We start from the raw sequence: 21926 nt of genomic DNA, 5'->3' as shown, positions 1-21926 counted from the left end.
CATAGCTGCTTCTAGTTATCCTGACCTTCTTCCTGTTTTGTTTACCATGTAACTGGTCAGGAATTCCTACAGTGGTTTTAGACTAATGTAACATAATACTTTGGTGATGGGATAATGAGTTTGCTTGTAGAATAAGTTAAGCTTCTAAGTGACTTAAGAACACTTCTAATGAATTCACAGTGGGACTTACCATTCTATGTTACCCTTTCTAATTTTGACATTTTAGAATTCCCAACATTTTCTAGGAAAACTTTGGGATCCTAGGGTTGGAAAGAAAGGGTTTGGAAAGTCAAAACAATTCTGTCTAGTCAAACCCTTATTGGTCACCCTGTCCGTTCTGGGAGATGCCAAGGCTAGAAACAGGACAACACAGGTAGGGTGTTTTATCCCAGTTTAATCCTACCTCAGTGAGGTTCTTAATTTCTTTATTTGAGAGATATATAGAGTGAATTGGACTAAGTCTATTTACTTCTCTCTAACAGATAGTTAGTTTCTTCTTTTTGATTTTTAGATGAAAGTAATTACTTTTTGTAACTTATGAAATTATCATCTTTCCCCATTTAGACCCACAGCTGCCTGATCCTATGCATTCTTGTAGGAGTCTTCTTTCTTTGAACAAAAGATGATCATATAATAGTTTTTTTCCTTTTAAATCAAGCCTTTCTTATCCAGCACTCAATCAGGACTGCCTAACTGCTAGACAGGAAGGACGTTTCAAATAGCACTCAGTCTAGGCTTTTTTACAAGAAAAAAGTATCTGTATATTTATCCAGGCTGTCTTGCTTTCTGCATCATCTGTATTTTCTTCTGCAAAATTCTTCTGCTTTCCCTCTGCCTTCCATTATATATTTATTCAAACATAGTTTGAATTCCTGAATTGCTTTGACTATGATTGTCTTGGGCAATGGTATTTCCTTCTATGTGTTTTGTAGACTGTCATTATTTCAGAATGGTTTAAATTTGTTTGTATAGTAACCTTAAGGAAAAAACAATGTTTACATCCAACAGATTCAATTACCTTTTTACCCACCACCCCTTCTTCAAATACTTTATCTTTACCTGCTTTCTTTAGAAGGTCTTAAGTTGTGGATCTCTAAAGAACACACTTGAAACAGAAAGAAAAGATTCATGCCATTTTGTTAAATAGCTCATAGCTACTAGTATATGCTAAATGCCAGTCACTATCACAAGGAAAACCCTCAACAGGAAAATAGCAACAGCTTCCACTGGTTCTTCCAAGTTTTACTGACATTTAAAGATTTTCTAACTTTTCCACAAAGCAAACATTACCATTCCTGCGCCAATTTCATTCATCATTGTTTAAGGTTTACGAAAGATAAATTTTATTTAGTTTAATTAAGGTTTTCACAATCCCCAAATGCCTACCAGTTCTAAAATAATGATGAAAGAGAAACAATGATTGAAAGATAAAGTTCTTGGGTATTTAGTACAAATGGCAGTTAATTCCCTTATTTGTGATAGTTTCTCTCTTCATAATTTTTCATTTTTAAGTTCAAAGCTCTCCCAACTGTGACCAGAAAGCTTTAATGTGAAAGCTGTGAAGAGATACTACATTCCAATTTGGCTCCATTTACCAAGTTATTTTTCTAATTACTTGCTATCTTGATAGCAGGGTCTTCCCTTTTCAAAACTCTTAGTTATTCTGGAACTCTTTCCTGCTAAGCACACCTCTACTGTTCCAGAGGATGACCAGGGATGTTTGTATGTTTGCAAATTACTGGAAGAACAGAAGCAGCCATCTGTTCCTTAGCATGTTCTTTCCCTTAAGCAACCACTTCCTTGTTCTCGTGCTCAGAGAAGAACTTGCAATTAGCCCCCAACAAGGCCATCTGGATAAGGCATTGGCATTACCTTGCTTATACCCTAGCTTGTGTATAATTATGAAATTACAGCAGCACATTTCTTCTAACCACCTGGCTAGCTACTCCCCTCAGGATTCCTGAAATGGAAAAGACACTGCAGAGAAGAAGAATGCTTTTTCCTACCATTATTTTTCCTCCACATTAATAGAAAATTTTTATAACTCCTTTGGGATTTGTACAATGACTTATTCTATTTTTTTATTATAATAAGCCATAATCCTCTCAAGTTCACTTTCCCTATAATATGTACAGTAGTTTTACAGTATTGATGAAACCAGAAATGAGCCTGTTATGTTAGGATAGGAGTATATGAGTGGACACATCACATATCTTTATGTTCAGTTTCAGTGTCAGCCTTCATCTTAGAACTGTGGACATATCACTTATTTAAGATTTTCAGATATATCAAGATGTCATCTGGCTATAAAAAACTGAGACACATGTCATGCATTGCTGTTCAAATGTGATTGATACACTGCACAAATCATAAGACACCACTTAAAATTGATAGAGGCCTTGTCTTGCCACGTATACTATTTTCCCTTAGGTTTGGATTTACCTGTCATTTAATTCCATGCGGAAGGTGAGATTGAACACTATGTGTTTCATGTCTCCATGTTAACAGGTAAAAAAAATTTCAGAATAACTTCAATTAGTTTTCTGTTCTTCATCGGGAAGTAGGTGTTGCCTCTTTCTCTTTCCATAAAGTTTTCATAATTATATGGATGACATCTTACTGTTATTTGAAGACTTGTTTTTTCCTTTCTGATACATTTCCTTATTGTTCAGCAATACATTTTCATACTTTTGCTATTATAGTTAAATCATGAAATGGATTTTGGGAGTTCATTTCCCAAGGTATATCATGCATTTATACTGTGCAACCATAGTCTTGCACTGGTGCAATATAGCCTGCATCTTTGTTGGAAACGATTCCTGATTAACATATCTGCATTTTAACTAAAAGAAATTCTATTTAGTTTATTTAAGGTTTTTATGACTTTCAGATATTCAACCAATATTGTAATAACAATATTACATTGAAGAAGAAACTTCTTAGGTGTCAGGTACAACAGTTTACTATTCTTTCTTTACGTCATGTAAGAGATCACAAAGTTTACAAGAATTTAAAACTGTCAGTCCTCTTGTACATGTTCATTAACTTTCACAATTTATGGAAGGGTTTTAACTCTCTGATTTTGTCCTTGGACTACAGACTCCAGCTGAGGATTTGGTACTAGAGGGACAGTATTATGATTCACTACAAAATGCAGTAATAAACACAAACCTCTTAAAATGCAATATCCTGTTGGCATGAATGTTCTGAGAGTTGGCCAAAAACCTATATTAGCTCTAAACCATTTTTTTTCCAGACAATTAGTAGCAAAAGCATTTCAACTGAGCTAAAAATTTCTTGCATGGTTTTATTATCAGCTACAAATTCAGGGAAGGAAAGAAAAGCATGATTATTTGGAAAGAGACCTATGATGTTTTTAGGGTATTATCTGTTGTGTCAGGATTTGCATTGTGAAAATAAAAAATAAACCCTCAAACAGATTTTTAAAGCCATGTTTTTACACCTAAAAATATGTCTGTATATAAAGTAGGCTCAAGTGTCAGATGACCCCACCTTTACAAAGGAAGTACTAAACAAAAGCACCGAAATATAGGGACTGTATAACTTTGCTTATATTCCAGTATGCCTTAAGAGGCTTGTGAGTTAGATTTCAACATGGCTACATACTGCTCCTGTGGCAGTGCCAACCATCATGGTGCAGCCCTGTGCTGGGGCTTTTGAAATGACAAGAAACTGCCAAAGGTCTGTGGTTTTTAATCTGTAAACACAGAATTACTCACTAAAATAACTAAATCAATGCCTTCATGAAACTCTGAGAACAGAGGATGCAATTCTGACCAAATCAATCCATAGCAAATGAAAAGGAAGGGTAACATGAGGAAAGTATAAAAGGTAATTTGAAAAGCCTAGGTAAACAGTCTGCTCTGCTCATATTTCAGCAACTATGCATTTTTAAGGGGTAATTTTTTCAGGATACTGTTTTAGTGTAACAATAATGATCAATATTGTTGCAGATTTCCTTTGAAGTAATATCAATACGATATATTTTCATTCTCCAGTAAAACCAAATAAAAATGAAATTTTAAATAAATGATATTTTCATATTACTTTTCATGTAATAAACAGTGAATGATTCTTCTCTCTTCATCTCACCAGTTGAAATATGGAGCGACTCTAGTGAAGTCAAGGGAGATGCACTACACCAAGTGATACAAATTTCAGAATAATTAGGCCCAAAATACTGTTACTTCTATTAAAACCCCAAATCAGCCTCAGCTCCACTTGCCAAACAGGAAAACTGGCCAGAATACTTCACAGTCAAACAACAACAAAAATACCCAAACTCTATAGATTATTTTCATCCTCTCTGAACACAAGCCATACAAATGGAACACATACATATTTGCAAATAATCTTGTAAACAAAATATACTTTTTTAGATAACCCAGATCCCTTCTGTTCACTTACTCTGGACCACAGCGGTAACTCATCATGTATGCATAAAGTTTTCTAGAAACCTAAAATATTGCATATACAAAGGAGTGCAAGTAATTACCTGCAGAGTAATCTATATGGGAAATGCAGCTAATACTGTTCAAAACAGTAAATTCATTACAGGTTAACATTAGAAGAAAACAAATGAGCCAAATATTGCAGAATAATAGGTGGGAATGTTAGAAATTAGTGAAGTGTCATAGTGGTTTTAGAATCACTATCCAAAGTAAGCAAACATCCAAAGTACCATACCTGTTGCCACTGCGAGAACACTGCCACTATGTGCTATGGCACATGTCTTTGTTAGAAGGAATATATTACTCGATACACATTGTAATTCCACAAAGAATTCTGTGTATCATGTCCAATGCCTTATTTTCACTGCTTTCTGTTATTAAATTATAAAAAAGAAAACATGGATTCTCTAAATGTACTTGACCAATAAATCTGACATAATATGTTTATATAGAATGATAAAATAGATATCTGTTTTCCAGTCTGCCCTATTCAGTTTCTTTATTTGCAGGAAATAAATCAAAACAGATACAAAGATAGATGAATGTACTCTGTAAATACCATTGTGAACTTCTGCAAAATTTATGTTCTTTGTATACGTACGATAAAAGAATACTGAGCATAAAAGTCTGTCAAAAAGCAAATATTTTTTTCTTTCAGTTGGGAAGCATGCTAGTATTTTATATAAGGTATAAACGCAAGAAGTCAAATGAACTTTTCTTTTGTTTTTTGTTACAAGAGGTATTTCTGAAAACAAGTTACATCACTATGGAATCGGATAGGTCTAACAGCAGCTTCCAGAACTAATGCCAGGATCTGGGCATATATAACAGGACATAGGCAGATGTATGAGAAAGGCCTTAAAATTTGCCACACCAAAACTTCCTATGGGCTGAAATGTGTCTGTCGGTCACTAATTGAACAGTCTTATGTGAAAAAAAGTTAAGACTGCTTCCCTGCTTTGAGGAATCGGCTAAAACATCTTCTTGAAGAAAATAATCTTGATCAGTGTCTACTTATTAGAAGCTTTTGATTAATGTATTTTTGTTTGTTGAAAGATCAGTCAACAGGTGGAAACAGAGAGGTTGTGCGGAAACAACTTTAAGAATAGTTTAAAAATGTTAGGAATTACATATGGTATATATGATCCTTTGAAGAACCTTACAATCTTCTGTTTCTGCCAAACCAAAATACTTTTAACCATACTAAAACTGTTAGGCTTAAGTTGATTCCAGTCTTTCATCAAGAAACTATGCTTCTTTGAAAAAATATAAGTTCTGTATAAAATGATTCATTATACCTTTTGGAAGCACTGGGAAATCATGTATCAGTAATCTCCAGGAGTTTTACCAGACATTTTCAATATTATTTTTCTCTTACTTAAATAAAAAAAAAATCAAATCAGCTGCTCTTACTTTCAGATGGCAAGGCATGTCACTATATAAAAAGTTTACAAACAGCAAGCTGCTCTTCCTCTGATGACTCCTCTGAAGACAATAAATTCATGATCTGTACATGTTATGAAACTATCCACTATATAATACAAAGTGAGACCAAAGACAACAGTCTGCGAGGATTTGGAACTGTATCCTGATATATCATTAATGATGCCCATCATTCACAATACCCCTCCCTTCCATCATGAACTAATGCTGATTGATAATGCCTAATCTTATTTAAATTCGTTATATGGACTAAGCTGAAGAAATTATATTAAATCCTATGCAATCTCATGATCTGAGAATAGTGAAAGTGATACTCTAAACAGAACAGGATTTATTTTCCTAATTTAGCAGGACAGTATTGCAAATTCACTTTGTCTGAAGGGAAAAAAAAAGGTGAAAGATACATTGAATTAAAGAAACCAGACTTCACAAATACATGAAACAGCGATCTGAACAGTTTTTGTACAGCTTTTGGAGAGATCAGTTTAAAGAATAATCATCTGAATATATGCATCTCTTTATGGAAACTTAACATGGAAAAAATTTCCATAGATATTTAGCTTGTTTATTGTTTTCAAGGAAGATTTTAATCTATATTGCTCTATATGAAAAGCTTTCTTCATATTTTATCCATGGTTTATCAGCAAGCAGACTTTACACAGCTGACTGTACAAGGATTCTTTGCATCTTGTGACCATGGTGCAATAAATCTTAGTGTTATCTCAAAACAGAGGGAAGGACTGTTGAAGATAAGACAGGAATAAACCATGATTCCTCACAACAATGTTTTCAACAGTATAAAGCCTAAACAAAACAAAAAAGAGAACTGAGAAGGAACAATAGCTAATATTTTAGCTCTAGGCTAAATATTAACTCTAGGCCTGTCATTTGGGTAAGAGCTAAAAGCTTTACAGAAATGTTTCCCATACAAAATCAATTCATCTGGACATGTGAGTAGAAATACTGAATTTCATGCTGTCATTAACATCACATTGGCTTACCTACTTGAAATTATTTTGAGAGTTATGCATTGGATCAGGTCTACAACAAGTAGATATGCCTTACAGCATTCTGAGATTTTAAAGATACTCAAAAATTGCAAAAATTGTTTTGGGGTGTATGAAGAGGATTAGATGGGAATGATGAAAGAGCATAACTAAGGCTTTGGAATCTGATATGAAACTGGCCCATGGAGGTCAAAATAGCAAACAGCATTATCATGAAGTTGAAACATTAGTTGATGTTAATTTTCAAGAGAATAACTGGCACACAGCTAAAAGACTCTTCTAGTTAAAAAAATATTTAAACAGACATCACTGCAAGAATTCCAATTTTTAGCCTACGTTACCTCTGTCTCAAAGTCTATGAAATCTTTGGAATCTGTATAATTTCCAATGTTTTAAAATGTACCTTGTTTTGTGAATATTTGTTTCTAGACATTTTTCCTAATACATTTGCTGTACAGAAAAAACTGATTCCAAATTTTCAGTCATATATCCTTTTCCTACTTTCAGCAGTACATGAACACAGATGAACTGCAACAGAATAAAGGTCCACTTATTCAAGAATTATAGTTCTATTAATAAAAATTATTGCTGGGTATTGAAAAATATTGGAATGGAACCTTGTTGCTTAATTGTAAAATGCCATGCTTATCAACATTCTCTAAACATGAATAGGATGACTTAGTTAAAAGATATGTTTTCTTTTAAATAGAAAATATGAGTGCATACCTTAAAAAATTTTCATGATAGACAAATATCTGACTAAAGTTAGTCAGATGATGATAATGCTGATTTGCCAATGAAACCTAACAGAAAAAAAGATCTAAGTTGTAACATGCTGGAAAACATTGACCTTAGCAAAAAGGCCTAGTTAAGATATTTTCTGTATCTACTTTTGACGATACTTGAGTGATATTTATTTTAATCATCTAGAATATTTTCTATTCAAAACATTATATCTGTTTACACCTATGTATAGGTGTAAACCGAGCAATAAACTCAGCCTTCCAAGAGCACTTGGTACCATGGACAGCTCCAGCTGCATCCTGAGTGTGTGTCGCAGCAGGAACGCGTCAGGAAAATTCAAGACGGCCGTTGATTTCTAACGGACCTTTCTGCTTTCAGTTTATAGCGGCATTGGATTGTTATTTCCAAATATGTAATGGTGGTGGTTATCCTAAATTGTTCATAAATGGAATCTGCCTACTCAGGGCAGCAGACAGAAAGATATTAAACACATCTAGCTAAACTCAGCTTTCACCTGAAAGTATACAAGTTGTCCCACCACAGTAGAATGTGGTTCTTGTGTATTCTTTCAATTTCTTGTGTACCATTATACAATGAGGAGAAGTAAGGCAAGGAAAAAATTCTGAGTATGTATAGCGTGCTAAACTACATATCTAATGATGCACTGTTACAATTGTGCTGTAGTAGTTCTGTATTTTTATTAACAGCAGAATGTTTCTCTAGTGTGAAATCCTTAGAAATTACTCATACCTTTTATTTAAAGAATTTGTTTATAGTGCAAACCTAAGCTTGAACACAACCATGTTTTCCCAAGTTAGACCTATTGTTTCTAGATCTTCAGTTTTAGACTTTCCTCCATAGTTGCCAAATGTTTTAAAAAATAAAGGAAGAGGTAGTCTGTGGTGAAATGTATTGTAACCAAATAAGTGAATTAAGATCCCTGAAATTTCATGATCAGGTAAGATGTACAGTCACCAAATAAAACAAAAGTTGTTTCTAAAAGCAGATTTTGCTCATTGATAGACATAATAATGTATTTTATGTGCTTTTCACAGTTATGCAGAACACTACTGTTGACACTGTTGTTTCCTCTCCTGCAGAGTCGAATGGCAGAAAGTTTGCGTCTCTTTGATTCTATCTGCAACAACAATTGGTTTATCAACACCTCCCTCATCCTTTTTTTGAATAAGAAAGATCTGCTGGCAGAAAAAATCCGACGCATCCCCTTAACAGTCTGCTTTGCTGAATACAAAGGCCAAAACACTTATGAGGAGGCAGCAGTCTACATACAACGCCAGTTTGAGGACTTGAATCGCAACAAGGAGACCAAGGAGATCTACTCACACTTCACCTGCGCCACTGATACTAGTAACATACAATTTGTCTTTGATGCAGTGACAGATGTCATCATTCAGAACAATCTCAAATATATTGGCCTCTGCTAAGAATCCTTGGGCTTAATCTGTTTTCCTGAAGGGATAAAAAAGGGGCTAACCACTTCCACTTCTAGTGGAAAAAAATGGGGCAATGCTTAGTAGCCCAAGGAGAGAAAAGGGGAAATCTGATGTATGTACACAGTTCCTCTTATGCCCCCTTAACCCGCTACATCATTTTTCAAAAATACATGTTCTGGAGAGTGAAGGCCTCCTCTCCCAAAAAACCCACACAACACCCCACCCCCAACCCCAGTAAAAAAAACCCAACGAACAACTCAAAAACCCCAAACGAAAACAAAAAGAGATTGAGGCCTAACTCTGTGGAGATGTTTTCACCACAGTCACTGCACTTTTATTCTATTTGTTTCATTCCATTTCCTACAGTGGGAGTGTTATCATGTTCTATGTAAGAAATAATTCTTCATCCAGTTGTCCTAAAATTTTACTGACGTGAAGATATAAAGCTGGTGACTGATAGATTAAGTCATTTGCAGGGTGTGGAGAGAAAAGCTAGTTCAAACCAGAAGCTACAGAACAGGAGAGTTTAAGCAAAATACTACTTAAATTTGTAAAGAATGGGCATGCACCCACAATATTGGTACACGCAGCCAAACAGTATATACACATACATCATGTATGCACATGCACATGACTCACAGCATATACTATGTACACACTTCTGCTTTACTTTACTGTTTATCATGGACACCTTGCCTGTTAAAGGAATTGTTGGTGCGTAACTGTTCTGTGATTTCCAAACTGACTAGCAGCTCTTTTGGCTCTTTAAGGCTTCAAATATGCAGCAAAACTACATGAAATGAATCTATGAATAGGCCAAATCAAGGTCAGTGTTTCTTCTACTGGTAAGGAGTTTTATACATCAAAACAGTCTTCTTTTACATCTTTTTTTGCCAAATCTTGTGGTGTTTCATAAAAACCAAACTATATTTAAGTAGGTTAGTGTTCCTTTTTTAATACAGATAGAAAAAATAAATCACAAAGCAATTTTTTAAATTATTGTTGTAGTGTCTGGATTGCTGAATGTGAAAGTTGCCAACGGACAATTCTGTTCCACTGCTCCAAATACATTCTGGGAATTGTAATATTGTAACAGATTTCCCAAGAAGCAGGAGCCATGGAGATTGTGTAGTATATAGCCTCCAAAGTCTTTTTTTGTTGTTTTTTTTAATTATTTTAAAAATGTGATGTATTATTAGAAGGTTAAAGATGAGCGATACGAACAATAACTAAATGTCTTGATATTTCAATTTAATAATTTAAATTATTTACAGTTTAGTGAAGTTAAGGAAACTGAAGAGATGCATTCCTCAGCTCCAGGTTTCATCTCATAAAGAAACACTACTGGATGGAGTAACATTCCGGCAAAAGTTTGAATGCATAAGAAGCTCTGTGGGACTATACTGGAAAATCTCAAATGGATCATATAGACCTAAGCCTTTGGTCAGTTGATTCTTTCCCCTGCCATAGAAAAGACTTCTGAAAGACTTCAGTGTAAAGTTGGTGTGTAAATATATGTTTGATAATTGTAAAGCACATATGTACACAGAAACACAGACACACATGCACACTGGAAGATAACCTTCTACTTTTGTTCCCCCTATGTACTATGATTAGTGCAAGAAATCTCAGCCAAGGGCTCTAAGAAATTTAAAACAAAATGGTTAATAACATCAACATTTAAATTGTCCACTTAAAAAAAATAAATAATACAAATGATATGGAACGTGTCTATAGTGTGTTCATTAATTAGTGTTATGACAGTTACTTAATTGGATGTTTGTGAAGTTTTCTTTCCTTTATGACAGACTGCTAAGTTTTGTTTATTTGCTCCAGATCTTTTTCCTCAGTTTATTCACCAACATGCAGCAGTTTCAATCTTAAGCAATTACATTTGAGCAACTCAGCAAGATTTAAGGGATGTGCTCCCATTTAGCATATTTACAAATTCTGAATGCATGCTATTGTTATATTTTGGGGGGAGACGGTTAGTAGCAATTTTAGGAAAGAAGTTTTAGATCAAGATCTATAGGAAATACCAGGAAAGAAACTTCCATAGTATCTGCAAGATACATAAGAAGCCTACCTGCATATTGTCTTACACAAGTAGGTACTTTGCACCGATGTCTATGCTTAGAAATACATGTCTAGGTATAAGAACATATACAAATTTTTGAATAGCACCTAAGATGGTATCCCAAACCTGTATTTAAAGATTGAAAAAAACTTGAAAAAATATGTTCACATCTTTGTACTACTGAGCTCTCAGCAAGTCTCCAAAATCAATCCGAAATACTGTCTGGCTCATGCTTGTGAAAAATTAGACATTAAGAAAAATCTAAATATTTTTTTAAAGTGACCATATAGGGTGATCTATCAGCATAAGTCTTATTGATGGTTTTTCATTTAAGTTTTCTTGAAAATTCCATCCATTCAGACTATAACAAGGTTCTTCTAGAGCATCCTCTGAAATATTTAGAAGTCTGGATGTACATTAAGAAAAGGTGCAACTCTTGTACAAAAGCATAACCTCATAAAAATCACTTGTTAGAGGATGCTAGATAAATAATATCCCTGGAGTTTAACCAGAATTTGACTTAGGACCTTTCACCCCATTAATCATTTCTGAGACCAGCTGAAAATATTTGATAGTGCTTGGATAGTTTCATTCCTTTGCTTCTCAGCATTTCTACAAAATGCATCAGAACATCCTAATCTTTCTTACTTTAAGTTTAAGAACCCTTCTTTTGACCTGTTTGAGGATACCTAGATTCAAGGTAGGATTTTTCTAAGTGACCTGGAGACTCAAGCTAATGATGAGCTGGGACTGCCAAGACAACTACAATACTCTTGAAGGTAGTGGTTCAAGCAATAGTAATTTTCAACCTTGCTAGAGAATGCAACCATAACAAAAAATATTTTCTGAGGCTCATGTCATGGGTTAAGACTTTGAAAACTCTTCAGTCCAGACATAATCAATAATGGGGAAAAAATCTGTCTAATTTTGAAGGAGGTATTTTATCCCTGTACTGAAAGACACAGAGCCCCTTTAAGCACTCCCTGTCAACTGTTACAGCTGAATAATAGAGGCAAAAGAGCCAATGAGGCTGCGCCTTGAGGTATAAAAGGTTGTCATGCCACATAAGGCATATTTAGGTCTTACTTGTAATGAGAAGATACTATTGCCTCCTTGTGATATTTGCTGTCAGGCTGCTTGACTTGGTGAGTTTACTAAAAGCTAAATGTGGTAACTGCTAGTACAGTCTGTAGAGCTAGTACAGGATCCTCTAAACTTTGTTTACCATTAAAGTGCTATCATTTACTTGAGAAATTGCGTGGTATTCCTAGCCTAAATTGCTTTCTGTAGTGTAATATCCTATTATTATCCAGTTGAATTGTGAAAAAGGTATAAAATGAGTCAGAGCTTCCTTTTTCAATGAATGGACTATTAGATGTTATGCCTCCTTCAGTTCTAGCTTTCATGGTACTGTGGCCATTTCAGACTAGTGAAAGAAGTAACAAGAAAACACCTGCATTCATTAAAGCATAGCTTCAAGGTAAGAAAGATGAATAGGAAAACTAAAACAAAAGTGTAGTCAGTTAGGAGGAGGGTAAGAGACATTTTATATTAAAAAATTAATCTTTATTTAGCTAAGACAGTCCTTCCAACATAAGCATTGCAGGCAACCTACAATAGAAGTGGCAAACCTAGGATATTTTAGCAAAGGCCTAAGGGTATTTCTGAAGAAAAGGAGTCAGTTATATTTCTTATTGAATGAAGGCTATCTTGGGAAGGAGGAAAGAAATTGAAGCACTGCCATGTGTTCCTACTTGGCTTAAGAAAAGTATAGGCATGGGGAGGAATAAAGCAGTAAGTAATTAAGTTTAAATAAACAATTCACATAATCATGTTCTCTGAATAGCAATTCCTTACTATTAACACTCTAATCATTTAATTCTTATGATGTTTTTCATCTTAGTATTCTGAGTAACTCATGGTTACTCTTTTCTATCTGAAGAATTCAAGATGTTAAAATTCTGTTTTACACAGAAGTAAAGTGATTGTATAAGAAAACTGAGGCACAGGGAAGTTAAAACTAAAAAGTCTTGGCCAAAGACAGGTGCTGAAATGAAATCCCTTGACTCTTAGTTGTCCACCTGGGTAAATCATGCAATTAAATTTGCATCTATTTTCTCAGTTCTCAGGTTTATCAGTGATGCAGTGCACTGCCACCTGAAAACTGCATTAATACAGCTGGGATTTCACTTCACCTGGGCAACAATGACATTCACAGAAGAGATGTTCCATCTGCTGCAATAAGAATGCCATCTGTCCTTTTATCATTTGCACTCCATACAGCAAAACAAGTTTCAAAGGGAAAAAGGTATCCTTAAACAGTCCTTATCCACAGATGCAATTGGTTATGATTTTCCAAGGGTGGAATAGTGGAGACAGTGAGGGTCAGTAAAGTAGGAGAAATATTATCTCTTGGACTTTTCCCAAATAGAGGTTCTGGCAAGCTTAAAAATCCATTGCCCCATCCAATCCACCTCAATCTTTGTCTAAAAGGATTAAGTACCCATAAAAGACAGGACAGATGATGGGTAAGAACTATTAAACTCTTCCAGTATTAACCATATCCTAGTGAAAGACTTTTTTTCCTAGAACTATTTTTGCAGTTGTTATCACCCAGGTCATTTATCATTGCATAACACCCTTTCACTAACATTAAGTATTGTATGTCAACTAATTGTTTTCACAAAAAGTGAAAGTTTTGCTATTAATTTTTCCAATGTTCTTAATTTTCTCCTGCTGCTGGTTCTTCTCCCTCTTCTATCCTCCATTAAATACATATATCTATCTTATTTTTGCCTTTCTTCTGCCCATTAATTCTTGCCACTAAGTTGTTGGTTCTTCTGGAAATGTTACTCCTCAGTGTTCTCCCATCTTTGTGGATTTTCCCACCTTTTAGTTTTTAATGATCCCACTGTTCATGGAGGATACTGGTATACAAAAATAGTCTGCAAGTGGATTTGCTTAAAATAACCACATTTTCCTAAATTACTCCTGTTTGGAGAAAGACCAGGTGGCCTCGCATATTGCTAACTGGAGTCACTGACCACTTCCCACTTAACAAAAACTACACTTAATGCCAAATGCTTGTACAGCTTATGTTCCTTTTTGCCTAGTCTGGAACACACTGCTTTATTGGCCCTGTAAATTACCTCAGCTCTAGAAAACATCAGAAATCTATCTGTGGAATGGCATATTAGTTGCTGACTTCCTTCAGCTGATACAAGTTACACCCTATATCACTATCTGGATGTGAAGCGTAGAAGTGAATGCAGAGAGGAAGACAGTTTCTTGGCTAGCTGAAGAAGGCTGAATTACCAGGCAGAGACTATTTCTATACCTGTAATATGTCAAATGAATTATGTTAGGCCTTGTGACTTAACTACCTATTGGAAAATTTCTACTGTTCTCCCTGATAATTCCCTAAATTGTCTCATAACAAAGAAAACAGTTTTAGAACCTTTTTGTTTTTCTTGTAAGTAGCCATCTGTATATGAGTCCCTTCTACAGTAACACAATTCTGCTCAAGGAGTTATCTTCCAACCCTTAAATACAGGCGTGTATATTTTCATATATATGTTTATCTAAATAAAAAGAATACATGGCTTGGAAAAACACCTTTTTCCAAGGGTAATTACTCAGAGATGCTTTCACAGACAACATGCTAGTTCAGCTTCTACACCACTGATCTTATAGACTGTACACACCTGACAGGCTGAGGATCACAGGTTTTTTCTCTTCTTCCTCCACCCCACTCCCCACTCCCCCCCCCCCCCCCAAAAAAAAAAATCTAGTTTGTAGAAAGCTGTGCAAGACTAACTTAATCTAGTGAAGGACTTCTATCCTGAACAAGTCTTGGAGGCTTTTAATAGCACAAACATTGACAGAGGAAAAGGTCAAAATCTGGCATTATTTCATAGCTGAAGAAATTAAGCTTTGGAAGAGAATTTCACCTAGAAAGGTGTGACTCAAGCAAGCTATAAAGAGACTGCTAGACACATCATGCTCTCTGAGAGATTCGAATATACGATCAGAAGATAAAGATGAAATTCTGCTTGCTTCACAGATGTAAACAGTTCCTCTACACTCATTTTTAATTTTCTACAAATAGAAGGGGGGGGGGAGAAGTAGGGAAAAAGTCGGCCTGCATGAATAGAGAGCATGATCACTGCAAATATATTAGGATTACACTAAATGTTGAAAATTAATCAAAGGAAAAAATTTATTAAAAAGACAATTATCAGGTTTCTAATAAAGTAACTCTCCTTACTTACATTTACAAGGAAATTGCAATGAAGGCACTGATGCACAGAATTTACCAAATAACTAATTTTACAATTATTTAAATGCCTTCTTTTCATACTAATTATTCTTTTCTGCTTTTTGGAGACAAAACTCCGGAACCATTCCCCAAAACAAGTCTTGATGTTAATTTGATTTGAAAAACCTGGTTCTTACCTGCCACCAGGACCTGAAGTGAGAGAGGTCAAATGAAGAAACTGGTATCAGTCTTAGCTCGAGAAGCCTCACTGAAAAGCAGCTACCACTCAGAGAATTGTAGCCTTTCTTGTAAATATAGGCAACTTTCACTAAGCTGGGACTGTAACATGATTTGGAAGCTGGTTTTTGTCTGGCAGAGGCTCCTGCTCACTACAGAGCTACTGTGAATCCTTTGCCTTCAATGAAAGGCAAGGTTTTGAGGAGAGATACTGCTGCAGCTAGCTCTCAGCTTTTGCTGAGTTCTCAGCTGGGGTTGGATAATCCTTCCACTCTAGAAGGTGTCTTGATTTCTTCTTGTATAGTATAATCTCACATTTCCTGATTATCACCAAACTGGTTTTACAGTTGTGACAGTTCCCATCAGTGGCTCCTGACCTAAGATGACATATTCAAATGCCTGCAAGGAAAAGACGGAACAATGGGAGTAGACCTGAGTGGCAGTATGGTGCACCATGATATATCCTCTGGTTTGGGCAAAGTATTTTGATTTATGTGGATTTCTTAAGTAATGTTTTATGTTTTGGCACCACCAAGAGCTAGTGTTGCTTACTGCTACAGTAAGTCTCTAAATAGAAATGATGGTTCTAATAAAATGCTTTCTATATAGCACTTGTTTTCAGTCCCTGCTTTTTAGAAAGTGTCTAACTGCAAACACTGGAAAAAAAGCCCTCATTTCCTCTCAGGGCCACATGGATAGTTTTTTTTTAAAAATTGTCCCCCGTCCCCCTCCGGAACTTTTATTCAGCCTCCAGTGAATGTTTTCTGCTTATGTAACTAAACTTCCAACCTACTTAGTTAATGCTCTGAGTTTTGGGAGATGTATGTAACATTAGTTGTAGTTTATATCCATAAGTCTCAAATTCATATCTAAAATGGTATGTACAGCAGCCACCAAACCCTGAGGCAGTTTCCCTGTTTAAACTGAAACCTTTCCAGTCAACTTAAGTTGTGCATCATGCACACACCTGAAAATGCCATCAGCAAAAGGAGACAAGTGGTAACTTCCTGCATTGGCCTACCAGAAATCTAGCCACATCTGAAGGTTAGAGTTAATAATAAAGTTCAGTACAGCAGGGATAGAACAGCAAGGCTTATTACTGAATTAGGCAGTTCCAAAAGGGCTAAGAATAAGGTCTTAGCCAGTATGGCTGAATGGTTAATGATTAACAGTGATCTACAAAAATTTTGCAACTTTATTTACTTCTGTTAAGTTTTCTTCTCCCATAAGTATCTGTTATGATCCACATACTTACAGGATGGTATCTATCTGTCTAGACAGGTAAGAGACAGAATTCTTTTAAGGCAGACAGGTCAAAATTTACTTAAGCCAAGTTCCTGTCTCGTTGGCTTTGAAAAATCTGTAAAATGGCTAGTGAAATTAAATTAACAGAAAGTCTGGTTTTCTATAGTGATGTTCACAAAGCTGTTTAGCCCACCATATTAATATCCTTAATATGGATTCAATTATTTAGAACTCTAAAAAGGGTTGCATGCATGTAAAAATACATCTGTATTTTTTGAATTCATGTACACTCACTCAGCAAGGCTTTAAGCATTCATTTAATTCTTTTTTAAGCATTCTTTTTTAAGAATTCCTCAGATGAGATACTTTCCCATGAATTTAAATACTGTGGCTTTTTAATTGATAATTTCTATCTAATGAAATTTTATTTTTAAAATTATAATTTTCATCACCTGGAAAAGTTTAAGACTAATGTTCAGATTAGAAAACTATTGAAATTATAATCAAAGAATCTAGAAATAAAAGTAACAAATCGGCATAAATTCCCTCGGTGTATAAAAGTTTCAGAAACTATAAATATATTTATTAAATATAAAGAAAGCATGTAAAAGGTACAACGACCTATTCTTCTGGGAAGTCAAAGACAAATTCTCAGCTTCGATTACTCGATCTAGACTGAAGCATTTAAAAGCTAGATGCCTGACAGATGTAATCAACCCAGCTTCTGTTTACCTCACTGGACATAAATGGATATCGCCAGAGCAGAACTCATCTCATCCTAAACTAAGCACCTATGATATGTCAGACTTTTTGCCCCTTTAGATACTACTTTTCTCCTGCTGGAAGCATAGGGTGACTAGCTCAATTTGACATCTGAAGTTAGGTGTAGTTTATCACATTTTTAACTTCACATCTTACCAAGTCCATTTAACAATATTACCTAAGGGCAAACAATATTTGAATAAAATATTAGAAAAGGCAAACTTCTTCATTATTCCTTGCATCACCCCCAGGTTTTTTGGTTTGGGTTTGTTTGGTTTTTTTAAATTCACCACCTGAAAGCAATGTCAAAGCGTACATTTAAGAAACAGTGCCCATGAGCCTAAGGTCAACAACATGTTAATACCTTATCTGTGGAATACATAGCACAATAGATGGTGCCCTTACTTGCTCATTTGCCACTTCCTACAGCAGTGCTTGCAAGGAACAGGGAAGGCATAAAACAAATTTCACAAAATTTGTAGGTTCTAACACAAGAAAAACTTTCCACAAACCCTGTGTGCTTTGAAATTAGTGCACCATGATGAACAGCTGATCATAATTTTGAACAGAAGAGGACAAAGTGAATTTTTGATGCAAAATTCTGAAATACAAATTCAAGCGTGCAGTCCACACAACCTGTATCTTGAGCAGGTAGCCTTAACTTGCGTAAGACCTATGAAAATTAACAGATCTAGCAGGATCAGTCCCATCAATACATAGACAGGACTATCCACAGATGTATTATGTTAACATGGGGCATTTCACTTGTTATCTGTGTAAAGCATTTTCTGTATTTTGGTTAAGTATTCTCACTATTATTATACAATTTGCAAATTTTTAGAAGTGCAAAAACAGCTCTAGAACACATAGTTGTCTCCACCAATAGAAAAGATGACAGTCATACCTTTTAAAATTTTCTGCTATAACCCAAAGAATAAATTATAGGAAAACTAACTAAAGAAAATTAAGATGACCAAAAATAGAAAAGATACTGTTTTTAAATATGATTTTCAAGGAAAATAGAATAAAATAAATCTGGAAGATTTTACATAAGGAATCAGGTAAATTCACCTATCTGCTTTGCCCATTTGAATACTTAACTACTGAAAAAATCCCTACCTTCATGTAATTTTGCCATCATTTCAAAAATCTGATGTGTGTTCTTCCGACAGATATCTATTGGATCATCCAAGAGCTCAGTGAGGGCAGAAATCATTCCACTTTGTATCAACCCTTGCCTACAAACAACATGGGAGGACAGATTTAACTAAGCATAATAAAACTCATATATATTTGTGAGATGCTTAATCTTAACTAAATACTCTTATTTACATTGCATATATCATTTTGCCAAAATTTAGAAATTCTGTTCTTATTTCTTACTGAAACATCTTTATCATTTCCCACACCATTCAGTAAACTCTGGAATTACACCTACCTGCCAACATTATGCATAGCCATTATATAGAGGATTTCTGTTGTTTTTTGTCGGACAGTACTGTCATGATGTAGCAGCAAAGTCTTCAGGTTATCCAAGAATCCTATGAGACACAACAGTTAATTTTAGCGTTTCTTACCTTCAGCATTAATTTGAAATAGCAATACTCATTTTTATCTCACAAGTTGAAGTGCAAACAATCAGAATTTTCATCTTGTCCTGACAGTGAAACTCTCATTGTCTTATCTCAAGTAGGGAAGAAACTTTCAAGTTTCAAGGCCTACTGCCAAAAATGCCATGCTACAAACAAGCTGCTGACTTCTGTATCAAGTTAAATCCTAATCTTGCAAATATTTATGAAGTGATATAACTCTAAAAATAACTCAAGTCAGTGGAGTTATTGATGTTTTTAGAAAAGCATGTGTTTGCAGGATTGACACCTACTTTTTTTAAACTTTCTTTAGGAGTAGCATGGGCTATGTAAAAACACACAGCATTGCTTTTCACACATAGAAATAAATTTGGTGAACCATTAATGATTATGTGTATACACACACAGCACTGACCAAGAAAAACCCCCAAACAACAATCTCGCATTGCTTCAGCAGTTAATGTTAATCAAACAATAACTTACTAAATTTTGAACATGATTATTGGTATCTTTTATGAGGAAAAAAATACGAAGTAAATGGAGAAAAAAGCAAACCAGAGGACTTCTTCAGTGTTACATAATGAGCTATGTAGATACACAACAGACTGCTAGAAATTGTGAAAATAAGCTTGTGGGTTTTTTTCCAAAATCCAAATTTAGGATTTTTCCAAGTGCTGGGATAAAAGCTTTTGAAAATAGTGGTAGCCAGATATAATCCTAATGAGTGTGATAAATTTGGTTATATTGTCTTGTATCTTAATTTCTTATGAAATTCCAGGGGGGGGGTTTGTTATAGACTCATTCTACAATCACTAAGGTACTTCTGAGAAGGAGTTCTGCATAAAAAGCTCTGATGTTTTGTGTCTCCGGTAAAGTTATATCTGGATGTGCAATGCTATCCACTGCTGAAGGAATGAATGGCAAAAGATGACTTCACAGATTTTGCAAATGAACTTGTAAACCTTATTTAAATATTATTTTATTAATTATTAATTTTATTAATTATTAATTAAAAGGTTCATCAGAGGTTTTTTGCCTGTTATTATGGGATCTGAGATATGAGTATTTTGAGCACCTCAAGCATGAAAAATCCAGGAAGGTACCACTGTCCCATGTCATATGTAGTAGAAAATGTCTAATGAAGGGGGAAAAAAAAAAGGATTTTGCTTTTTTTCCTGCTCTAAGATAACTAAAATCTTTTTCTTTTCTGCTTTCTAAATAAAATATATTTAGTAGTTTTATGATATTAGAAATTAATAAATTCACTGCTTTGGTTTTTTTTCTGAAAGGTGCATGGATAACAGGATTAGAAAAGATTCCAGGCAAATGAAATTTAACTAAGTGGAAGGTGGTGGTGGGGGGTGTGTTTCTAACTTTGGACTAATTAAGCTTTTTTTTTTTAATTAGCCTATGTTAGGAATTAGCTAAAATTCAGAATAAACAAAAGAAAAGAAAGATTCTGCATTACTTTTGTATTTAGGGTTGACAAAACCTACAGTGAGCCATTGATAAATCCTGAAGTGAGGATACTCTTAAAATAACTGTCATGTATATGGCATTATAATATTCTTTACCTTTTTAAGGTAAAACAAGTAGAGATTAAAATAGAAAAATTTTCATGGTCATTTTGTGTCATCAAAGATATTGCAGGGAAAAAAAGTAGAGCACAAAAGTGATTTCCCCCCCCCACACACACACACAGTGTCAAAGCCTATGACAACAGATCACCTACCTACTCCTATTGCCTGGTAGACATTTTCTGGGTCATGGACCAGATCGCAGAGCGCCATCAGTGCCCGCTGCTGAGTCAGCAGCTCAGGAGAACGTAACTCCTCATTCAGTTTAGGAAGGGCCCTCTTTCCAAATGCAATGGGAGCTTTTGTGGGATCTATATCAGGGGGAAGGTTGGCTGAGATACGAGCGTGTGCCATCCCAAATTTTCCTGGGAAGGATTCTCCCTATCCCTAAAAATACTCCAAAATTACTCTACCTGGTGACTGGACAGATGATGTACCAAAAAGACAACTACTGACTTTAAATCGTGCTCTGTGTCCCAGAAGAGCTATTTTAGCACACATTCATTGTTAGGAAGCTATGAAAGAGCAGGCTGGAATGGTTCACGGTCATCAGCGTTAATGTCTGTTCATCAGCTGAATTGTCTTATCTGGTTTAATTCTTTACTGAACACTGTAAAAAAAAGAGAGAGAGAAAAAGCTTAAAATTGCAAGGTGAGGGAGGGAACGTTTTTCAAAGGGTTAAAGTGAAGTAGTCCAATGTCCCAAACCAAAGGGTCTCAAAATAATACTAAAGCAAAAGCAAACAAAACGCCATTTTTCAAAGACGTATTCTTTTAAAAGGGGTCTAGTTTAAACCCGCCCTCAGAATTCGTTAACATTTGAAAGAATCGGTGATGGCTGACTTCGCCCTTCCCTCAGTAAGGAAAATGGCTCAGCTGACAGAAACATACAACCTCCAATACTGAAAACTGCTCACAAAAAAACCCCCACCAGCTCCAAAGTTAAAACAACTGCTGAACAACTGCACTTCTCTCTTCAAAACAAAAGAAACAGACTAAATAATCAAAGGCGCCCTGTCCCACCAATATGTCGCCGCCTCAGCCCGTCCCCGGTTCCCGCTC

At 35.2% G+C, this 21926-nt stretch overlaps 2 protein-coding genes across 4 annotated transcripts in view; one reads left to right on the top strand and one right to left on the bottom strand.

The window, feature by feature from the left end:
• Positions 1 to 10841, top strand: part of GNAZ (G protein subunit alpha z) — a 75122-nt gene extending 64281 nt beyond the window's left edge. For all 3 annotated transcript variants that reach the window (XM_009919353.2, XM_069795154.1, XM_069795155.1), the window contains one exon: positions 8767 to 10841. In XM_009919353.2, coding sequence (XP_009917655.1) covers positions 8767 to 9111 — 345 coding nt within the window. In that variant the 3' untranslated portion in view covers positions 9112 to 10841. The remainder of the gene's footprint in view (positions 1 to 8766) is intronic.
• The window catches only part of RSPH14 (radial spoke head 14 homolog), a 105406-nt gene extending 83486 nt beyond the window's left edge, over positions 1 to 21920 (bottom strand). The window contains exons 1-3 of the mRNA XM_069795156.1: positions 21021 to 21920; positions 19138 to 19240; positions 18819 to 18937 (exon numbers count right to left, since the gene is read on the bottom strand). Of these exons, the coding sequence (XP_069651257.1) occupies positions 18819 to 18937; positions 19138 to 19240; positions 21021 to 21219 (421 nt within the window). The 5' untranslated portion in view covers positions 21220 to 21920. The remainder of the gene's footprint in view (positions 1 to 18818; positions 18938 to 19137; positions 19241 to 21020) is intronic.
• Between the last annotated feature and the right edge of the window lie 6 nt (positions 21921 to 21926).

This window comes from Haliaeetus albicilla, chromosome 10, assembly GCF_947461875.1.
Source record: "Haliaeetus albicilla chromosome 10, bHalAlb1.1, whole genome shotgun sequence".
Taxonomy (NCBI): Eukaryota; Metazoa; Chordata; class Aves; order Accipitriformes; family Accipitridae; genus Haliaeetus; species Haliaeetus albicilla.
Note: the sequence above shows the minus strand (reverse complement) of the source record. Positions and strands in the feature narration are given on the sequence as shown.